The 9,321-nt window shown below is 42.9% G+C and overlaps 1 protein-coding gene across 7 annotated transcripts; it reads left to right on the top strand.

The window, feature by feature from the left end:
• The first annotated feature begins 1,643 nt into the window (after positions 1–1,643).
• Positions 1,644–6,500, top strand: LOC116188127 (TMV resistance protein N-like). Of its 7 annotated transcripts, none has more exons than XR_004152191.1 (8): positions 1,644–1,967; positions 2,064–2,549; positions 2,666–3,770; positions 3,846–4,130; positions 4,221–5,024; positions 5,421–5,498; positions 5,580–6,114; positions 6,182–6,500. XR_004152191.1 is itself a non-coding variant. In XM_031517288.1 (8 exons), exons 1-7 carry the CDS (start codon positions 1,756–1,758, stop codon positions 5,610–5,612), a joined length of 3,003 nt encoding a protein of 1,000 aa, XP_031373148.1. In that variant the 5' UTR covers positions 1,644–1,755; the 3' UTR covers positions 5,613–5,618; positions 6,182–6,500. The 7 variants fall into 7 exon arrangements, 4 of the variants coding, with proteins under 4 accessions (XP_031373148.1, XP_031373147.1, XP_031373146.1 ...); XR_004152193.1 differs by having other exon boundaries at positions 5,383–5,498; positions 5,580–5,618; XR_004152192.1 differs by having other exon boundaries at positions 5,383–5,498; positions 5,580–5,618; positions 5,954–6,500.
• Positions 6,501–9,321: the final 2,821 nt, after the last annotated feature.

Genomic DNA, 9,321 nt, shown 5'->3' with positions numbered 1-9,321 from the left:
TAGCGCAGTGGAGTCGGTTAAGCGAATGGGCATCGAGGCAAAGTCCGGGATGTTCATCCACGTGCTTCGGGTTATGCTCAGCATGAATGAAGCAAACTGGAACCATGAAGTTGAGGTCTTGAAGAGCCTGGGGTGGTCCGAGGAGGATGTCCATTCAACGTTTAGGAAGAACCGGACTTGCGTTTGCTGACATCGGATTTAGTTTTATCGATTTTGCTAGTGGTAACATGACCGCAACCCAGGAGGTAACATGACATCGGAGGGGTTGTCTGTCGTCCCAATTTGGGGGATGGTTTACTTGCAAAATCATATATCTGGAATGCTAAATATATATACAGGTTTTTGTGGCATTTTCTATCACATTTTTAATTTTGTAGATGAGTTAATATCGATTACATGAGAAGGATACCGGCAAACATCACATTGAGCGAGTCATTTTCTGAAAATTAAAGCTTTGCTTTTCTAGTTGATGGGAGATGTTTTCCATTGATTCGGGTAATTTATGCCAAAAGAATTTCTCAGCCTAAATCTTGGCCTCTGACCTTGTTCAATTATTCTTTGTGGTGTCATGATGGGCTCGAATCCTGTTACTGATGGCTTCATGCTGAGAACCTTGTTAATTAACAATGACGTGATTAGGCTAATAAGAGCAATTAATAATTAATAATTAATAGTGTGAACATGACTAATTAATAATTTGCCAGAACCAATCACAGAACATTTCTGTGCAAGATGATTCTTTTGTATCTGTTTGTTTTTTTATTATATTATATTTAATTATTGTCAATGTTTCACCGTATTTACGCGTTATACTATATACCAGCTATATGCTTTTCACATTCAGAAAAATAATATATATTTATATATATAGTGATTTTCTCAATAAATTCGGGGACTGGATAAATTTCCAATATTATTAGGTAAACACATATCTCGAGGAAATCAAATGTCTGCCCAGGGTGCTGAACCGATACAGTTATCTGGGTAATGATCTCTTCCTACAAATTCCCAGTTCAATGAAACAGAAAGCATTGTTAGGGGATCCAATTTGAATTACCTAAAGATTCATCAAGTTTCAACTGAATTTGCATTGTTATAGTTGATCGAAAAAATAGAAAGCATTATTATGGCATTTGCATGCTCTTCCAAGTTCCGACGTATATTTTGGCTGGCTTATACGCGTGGAACGCCATCCATCAAAATCTCATCAAGAATTAACATGATTAGTAATGGAAGAATTTTCATTTCCAACTTCAATTTCCATCGATTATCAGGCTTCATTTATTTCAATAACCACACGCATTACGCAAGTCCATCAGGAAGCTTATTGCAGTTGTGTACAATGCGAATCAAAAACTCATACCTTAATATATATATATATATTGAAAATGGATAACGGCGCACCTCGAGTGCTCGCAATTTTACCCATTATTTCACTTTTATCTTATGAGGTTTAGCCTGGAAATAAAAAAACAAACTATCAAGCCATAGGCCAATGTATGTTTCATTAAATTATTCGTTTTTCATCACATCCGGTCGGTGGATGGAAGTTATGATTAACAATTGTTATCTTTAGGAATTAATGTTATTTAAGCCATTTCCATATGTAGGAGAAGTTTCTCGTCAGTAGCTATTATCAACAAATCAAAACACAGATCTCGGCCACGTCCAATGTGCTTTCTTTGACCACGGAAAGACTAAGAGATCGCTATTATCCTTATCCGCCCTAGCCCCTTTCCGGAGACTCGTCCAGCAATGACTTCTCCTGATGCTGGTGGTCGCGGCGGGAAGCTGGAGCTCCTTGCTTGCATAGCACTGGTCATCGTTCTCTTGAAGTTCTTCCTCGCTGATTGGCTCTTCTATCTCCTTCTCCTCCTCGGTGTCATCAAGTTGTTCAAGGAAAGGCCGGCCCCGGACCTCCATGAGGACCGGAAACCGAACCCCACTCACGGGCCAGCGGAAGCAATGTTGTGACCCTATCTTAACATACGAGTCCTTTCATGATCTTTCCATCTGGAGATCGAGTTTGATTTTGATGATATGATTATGAACTGTGTGTGTAGGTCGGAGTCGGACCGGGTGTCACTGCCTCCGGGATGCAAGTACGAAGTCTTCCTGAGCTTCAGAGGACCAGACACCCGCCAGGGATTCACAGATATCCTTTACCATGCTCTTGTAGATGCGGGGATTCATGTTTTCAGAGACAACGAGGAGATCCGTAAAGGCGAGTATATCGGCGATGAGATCCTGAGAGCCATCGAGGAGTCCGGGATCTTCGTGCCCATCTTCTCCAGGACCTATGCTAGCAGTAAGTGGTGCCTCATTGAGCTCGCGAAGATGGTGGAGTCCAAGGAGAAATCGAGCAGCAGTAAAAAGATCCTGCCCATTTTCTATGACGTGGGCGTCGATGACGTCAAGCTCAAGACAAAGTTGTACACTGGAGCTCTGTTGATACACAGGAAGAAGTTCAGTACGGACATAGTGCACCAGTGGGAGAAGGCTCTTAGAGATGCCGGAAAAATCAAGGGATGGGAACTGAAGGATAAAGGGTAAATGGCTCATTGAACTTTTTCGTTCTTCAAACTGCTTATCGTTTTCTGGCCTTCTAGACTTTCTATTGTTATATGTACTAAACACAATTCTTATTCATGTGCATCAATGGCAGTTATGCAGAATTTGCCAAGGAATTTGCCAGGAAGGTTTCGATGGAGTTGAAAGCGAAACAAAAATATGTGACTGAGAGCCTAGTTGAGAGGATTGATCAGCAAGATGCTCTTATAAGCTTGTTGGATCTAAAGTCCTCTCATGATGTTCGGTTAGTCTGGATACATGGAATGGGGGGTATCGGCAAGACAACACTTGCCAAGGTTGTTTTCAACCGACTCTGTGATCACTTCGACGGCTGCTGCTTCCTTCTAGATGTGCGAGAAACAACCGAGCGCAAAGGTATTGACCACTTGCAGAGACAACTCTTGCAAGATCTTGGTGTTAAAGCAGCAGACATCAGTATCACTGACGAGAGCGATGGGATCAAGATAATCAGCAAAAAGTTGCAGAACAGGAAAGTACTAGTTGTTCTCGATGATGTATACGACCAGGAGCAAATCGGGAAATTAGCAGGAGAGGCTGGTTGGTTTAGAGAGGGAAGCAGGATAATCATCACCTCCCGGAATAAAAATGTTCCTGTGTTTGAAGGAGGAAGAGTTGAGATATTCGAAGCAGAGCCGATGAAATTTGAAGAATCTCTCCTCCTTTTCAGCAGGCATGCCTTTGGGAAGGAGAATCCAGCAGAAGATTTCCACGGCCTTTCAGAGGAAGCTGTCAGTATTACGGGAGGGCTTCCCTTGGCTCTTGAAGTAGTAGGTTCAAAACTTCGAACAAGTGATCGTGGCCATTGGAATCATATAATAGGTACCTTACAGAAAATACCGGAAAAGAAGGTCGAAGACAGGCTTAAGATATGTTATGATGCTTTACGCTTGGAAGTGAAGGAGATATTCCTTGATATCGCATGTTTTTTCATTAATGAGAAGAAAACAAAAGCGATTTACATGTGGCAAGCCTGTGATTTTGAACCAGAGTTGGCAGTGCAAGAGCTTGTCGATGCGTCCCTAGTAAAGCTCACAAATGAGAACAAGTTCTGGATGCATGATCAGCTGCGGGACCTTGGAAGAAAACTCATTCGTGATGAAAGGTTAAAGCACCACGGAAAGCCTTGCAGTAGAATATGGATGCATGAGGATGCTCTGAAAGTGCTGCAGGATGAAGCGGTAAAAAATTGTTTGTGATGAGACGTTTTCTCACTCACGGTTGTTCTCTCATCCCTTGTTTCTTCCCGTTTACAGGGCAGAGAAAATGTTGAGATGCTTAGTCTTTTTTCTTGGACCTCGGAAGATTGCGTCCTTACAAAGCACGAATTGAAGAATTTCAATAATCTGAGATTTCTCAGTCTCATAAGATCGAAATTTTCGGGAGATCTAGAGCATGTCCTCCCCAAGTTGATATGGCTTTCTTGGCATTTTTGTCCTGGTGAATTTCAGGGAACTAATCTGCATTTGAAGAATCTAGTCGTGCTTGACCTCTCAGAAAGTTCCGTAAGCGAAACTTGGGCTGGATGGCGCCATATCGGGGTATAACTAGCTCGCCCTTTTAGTACTTTTTTTGTCTTGCAACTCTCTTCCCATTAATTTTCAGTTTTATGGAATTCTGTTGTTTGGCAGATGTGCAAGGAGTTGAAAGTTCTATACCTCAAGAGGTGCTACCACTTGACCAAAACGCCCGACCTATCGATGTGCACAAAGTTGGAGAGACTAATACTCAAAGGTTGCATTAACCTAGTTGAAATAGACCATTCCGTAGGAAAGTTGAAATGCCTAAAGTATCTGAACGCCAGTGGCTGTATTCATCTCAGAGAAATTCCGAGAGAAGTATGCTGTTTGGATGGCCTCGTCGATATTGTCATGATAATGGAACAGAGCTTCAACTGCAGTTACAAGCTTCCGAACTCCATCGGGAGACTCGAGAGACTTCAGCGCCTGTCTGTGAGTTTGGGAAGGAGTAGACCTCCAAGCTCACTTGGAGATCTAAAATCATTGACTATGCTGGTCCTGTCACGGTCGGAGATGGCTGAACTACCTGAGTCCATTGGAGGACTTGTGAAACTTGAATTTCTGTCCTTATTCTTCTGCAAAGAAATAACGAAACTCCCAAATTCGATTGGCGGTCTGAAATCGCTGGTTGAGTTGAATATTTCAATGTCAGGAATCGTGCAACTGCCCGATGTGGTTGGGAATTTGCAGAAACTGAAAGTGATTGATATGAGAGGTTGCGATATTAGGAGGTTGCCTGATTTCCTGGGGAATTTGGAGAAGCTGGAAAGGTTGGATGTCTTCGATTGCAAGTATTTGCAAGTTATACCATCAGCAATTAAGGGGCTCACTTCCCCGCTAAAAGTCCCATCCTCAGCCTGGGAGAAGAGTTGTGAAAGTTATTGGAAACAGCGGTTAAGGTTGCGGAGATGGAGGGTAAGTTTCTCCTCTCTTCTATCTCCCTCCTCAGGTTCCCTTTCTGAAAGGATGAGGCATTGAATAATCAAAAGAACAAATGGCATAAAGTGCTGGCCTAAATATGTTAAACTTCCAAGCATTTATTTAGGTACAAATGTGAAATAGCATCTTTGCAATTGTATAGGTGATCACTGTTTCTCGACTCTATATAGCATAATAACAGGCAAATGTGTTTCTATTCTTGCCAAATTGTCAACAGGCTTAGATTGTGAACTAAAACTTCTTGACTTTGTTATTCACCATTTCCTTGCCTCTGTTGGTAAAAATGATTAAGAATCTTGCAGAGGTCTAAGCTCACTGAATTTGTTCCTTGTAGGGAGCTGCATTAACTTTAAATGCCTCTCGTCGATTCAGATACACTCTCGACTTGAAGGAAGAGGAAGAGAAGAACAGACTTTGAGTAAGATTAGGGCTCATGCTCAGGCCATTGGAGTAAGCAACCTTTTCTCCTGGATTTAGCTGTTTTTTCGTTTGTATTTTTTGTTTTCTTAATTTAATTGTCCATCGTTTCAGGCTGCACATCTCTTCAAAATGTCAAAGGACTAACTAATGGTACTACTCTACTCCCATATTTTTGAGTTTGTGCTCAATCATGAAATGAAAGATATATATATATATATATTTGATAAGTTAAATAAATGATATTAACTATCATTTTTTGGTAGTTTATTTAATTTAATTGCTGTTATTTGGAACTGCTGACAATCGTAGGTGAAACTTAACAAACGTGTTTGTGATTTGTCATCGTCTCTAGTTGTTTCTCTGTACTTTCACTCTCTCTCTGTGTTATACCTGATCTGCATCGAAGCAACCCCGATTCCCATCCCACCCTTCAGCTATCTGCTTGTGAGGTTTCATAATAACTGAAAGTGAGAAATCCGCCGCAGAGAAGGTCCAAATCTGAGAAAATGCCACCAAGAACCCCGGCGCAGTCCTCAGCTTTCTCAAATCTTACTGCTTCGATGGCACCCACCTGGCCTCTTTGATCTCCCGCCACTGCGAGTTCCTCCTCTGCCAGCCACACACCACCTTAGTCTAGGATGTTGAGGTCTTAATCTAACTATATGAATGTTTAATCTCTTGCGGGATGATGCTTTAACATTTTGTTACGTCAGGAGAAGGACCAGACAGAGCATTGCTGGCGGGCCGGGTCCCCATCAGTGTTTGGGTGGCGAAACTCGAACTCAGCAAACAAGTGCTGGTTCTCAAAAGTAAGAAGATAAAAGTGTGATTGTAGTAACAGCACAAGGGAGCTATGGAACTGCTGACAATGGAAGGTGAAACTTAACAAACGTGTTTGTTAAGTGTACTTGCTAATCTGTTCTTGTTCTATATCTTCTTTGTGATTTGTCATCATCTCTAGCTGTTCTCTGTACTTTCACTCTCTCTGTGTGTTATACCTGATCTGCATCGAAGCAACCCCGATTCCCTTTCCGCCTTCAACTATCTGCTCATAAGGTTCCATAATCAGACTAATAAGAGAGTAAAACACTAACTGAAAGTGAAAAATGTCCGAAGAAAGTATATGATATCATCTTCGACAAGAGTTTGATATGGGCAATAACGAATATCATCCCTGTCGCACATCAAAAGCAGCTTTAGCTCTGCATGTGATGGCATGACAACATGACGGCGTTCTGTAGGTTCTCGGAAAACTGCGATATTGGCGATACTCTGAAAATCAGATTCAGAAGAAATCTTCGGGGTGCAATTTGTCACAAAACGTAAACTCTAGTAGGGGAAAACAAATGGTCCAAAAGTTCTTATCCTACTGCAATATGCACACAAACTTTAAGTAGGGGCCAAACTGATGCAAATGAGAAAATTTAAGGTTCAAAACACAAATTTCGGTTTCCTCTTCCGTTGCCCTTATCCCCCGCTGGCGTGGTGCGGCCATTGGAGAGTGCAGAACAGTGCGGCGGCGACGCCTCAATTTACTCTCCCTTTCTTCTTCTTCATCTTCTTCCAATGGCCAAGTTTCGATCTTTCAGTTTCAGCAAACTTATGTTCATCCCATGACGCCTCTTCAGCAGCACCTCAAAGGGCTCGCCGTCACTCCTATTCACAGTCCACTACCTCGTGAACAAATGCGGCGTCCCGTTAGAATCGGCTATGCCCGCCACAGAGAAGGTCCAAATCCGAGAAAACGCCACCAAGAACCCCGACGCAGTCCTCAGCTTCCTCAAATCTTACGGCCTCGATGACACCCACCTGGCCTCTTTGATGTCCCGCCACTGCGAGTTCCTCCTCTGCCGGCCACAGACCATCCTGAAGCCCAAGATCGACTTCTTCATTGGGAATGGTTTCCGTGGTCCGCTCTTCCACGAGCTCGTCTTGAGGAACCCCAACGTCCTGAAGCGGACGGTGAAGAGCTACCTCGAGCCTATCTTCCATTTCTTCCGGACGTACGTCCTGACCTTTGAGGAGCTCCACACCGCGATTACAGACGGGATTGGCTTCTAACTTCGCAGCACCAGTCGACCTTCAAGCAGAATATCGAGTTCCTCTTGCCCGAGGGGGTGACCCCTGATGGTGTCTCGAAGTTCGTAGCGAATTAGCCCAGGGCAGCTGTCTAGACCCCCAAGAGGGTGGTTCATCCACGCGCTACGGGTTATGCTCCGCATGAATGAAGCAAACTGGAAACGTAAAGTCGAGGTCTTCCATTCAACGTTTAGGAAGAGCCAGACTTGCCTCGGTTTATCCTAGGCGAAGATTTGGGAAGTGATGGACTTCTACTTGAACACCACGAAGATTGACGTGGAGATGATTATTAAGTATCCGAAGTTTCTTTGTCATGGGTTGGCTAGGCTTCGCCAGAGGCAAAGGGTTCTTGAGATCCTATTATCAAAAGGTTTGCTTCAGGTGGAAAAGTCGAATGGCTGGATATATACTCTGCCTGAGAAGTGTTTCTTGAGGAGGGATATCGTTAAGAACTTGAACGAAATCCCCCGACTTGATGGAGATTTATAGAGGTTCCTCCGACAAAGAGAAGGGCACGAGGAAAAAGAAGCGGGAGTAGAAGATTGCTTGAATCGCAGAGAAGTAATGTTGTTTACTTGCAATTTGCCTGGAACTTTAATAGAGATGTTCTTTGAGATAGATAGGCCGTTCTGTTTGCTGACATCGGATTTAATTTTATGGATTTTGCTAATGGTAACATGACCGCTACCTAGGTGAAAAAGAAGGGGATGAAGCGAGGGTTCTGTCGTCCCAATTTGGTGGAAGGTTTTACTTACAAAATCATATATCTGGAATGCTAGATATATATACTGGTTTTTGTGGCATTGTCCATCCCTTTTTTAATTTGTTAGATGAGTTAATATTGATTACACGAGAAGGATATCGGCAAACATCACGTTGGGCGAGTCATTTTCTGAAAATTAAAGCTTTGCTTTTCTAGTTGATGGGAGACGTTTTCCATTGATTCGAGTAATTTATGCCAAAAGAATTTCTCAGCCTAAATCTTGGCCGCTGACCCTGTTCAGTTATTCTCTGTGGTGTCAAGATGGGCTCGAATCCTGTTACTGATGGCTTCATGCTGAGATCTGATACAACCCTGTTAATTAACAATGAAATGACGAGGCTAATAAGAGTAATTTGCAGACGAGCGGAATCAATTAAAAGTTACTCCATAAATTCATTTAAGCATAATCTGTTACAAGCCTCATGCAGCAAATTGACCTTCCAAATTATGGGCCCAATTCCGGCTTTATGGCACCTCTGGAGACCTGATATGATCACCACTTACACTGTCGAGAACAGCAGCCGGTATAGTGACTAAGGCACCTGGCTTAATTTACAAGAAGTCATGGAGCAAATGGGCTCCTCGACATCTCTTGATTCTCGGGTTCACTGTTGGATCAGCTCGATCTCCTCCATATGCTTATCTGCGGATTTCTCCATTATTATGCATAATAATCCTTCTGCTCCTGGATTATTATACAAAGGGTCGCAGTATTTGGTCTTTACGGATTCCTGGAGACTGCTCCTGGAACTGGAGGAAGCTAATGCAGCTGAGAGCACTTATTTCCCCTTATACTAGCTACAGAGTTGGTTCAGGTATTACTATATCTTTTTGGTATGATGCCTGGTTACCAGTTGGCCCATTGATTAAATTTTGTTGTCGAGGACTACAATGTTTCCCTACCCTCAGTGAACATGCAAAAGTTAGCGCAGTTCTTTCGTAAGGACAATGGCACTGGCAGCGGAGCTCGGACCCACAAGCCGCTTTGATCCGGGACCTAGCTGCAGCTCT

Source organism: Punica granatum, chromosome 8, assembly GCF_007655135.1.
Source record: "Punica granatum isolate Tunisia-2019 chromosome 8, ASM765513v2, whole genome shotgun sequence".
In the NCBI taxonomy this organism is placed as follows: domain Eukaryota; kingdom Viridiplantae; phylum Streptophyta; class Magnoliopsida; order Myrtales; family Lythraceae; genus Punica; species Punica granatum.
This window is presented reverse-complemented; position numbering and strand designations above follow the sequence as displayed.

Bases quoted from the DNA above. Each gene is read 5' to 3' on its own strand.
- LOC116188127 (XM_031517288.1), top strand. From the start codon at position 1,756: ATGACTTCTCCTGATGCTGGTGGTCGCGGCGGGAAGCTGGAGCTCCTT. The intron at 2,550-2,665 runs GTAAATGGCTCA...CATCAATGGCAG, and splicing joins TGGGAACTGAAGGATAAAGG to TTATGCAGAATTTGCCAAGG. The intron at 5,025-5,420 runs GTAAGTTTCTCC...TCGTCGATTCAG, and splicing joins TAAGGTTGCGGAGATGGAGG to ATACACTCTCGACTTGAAGG.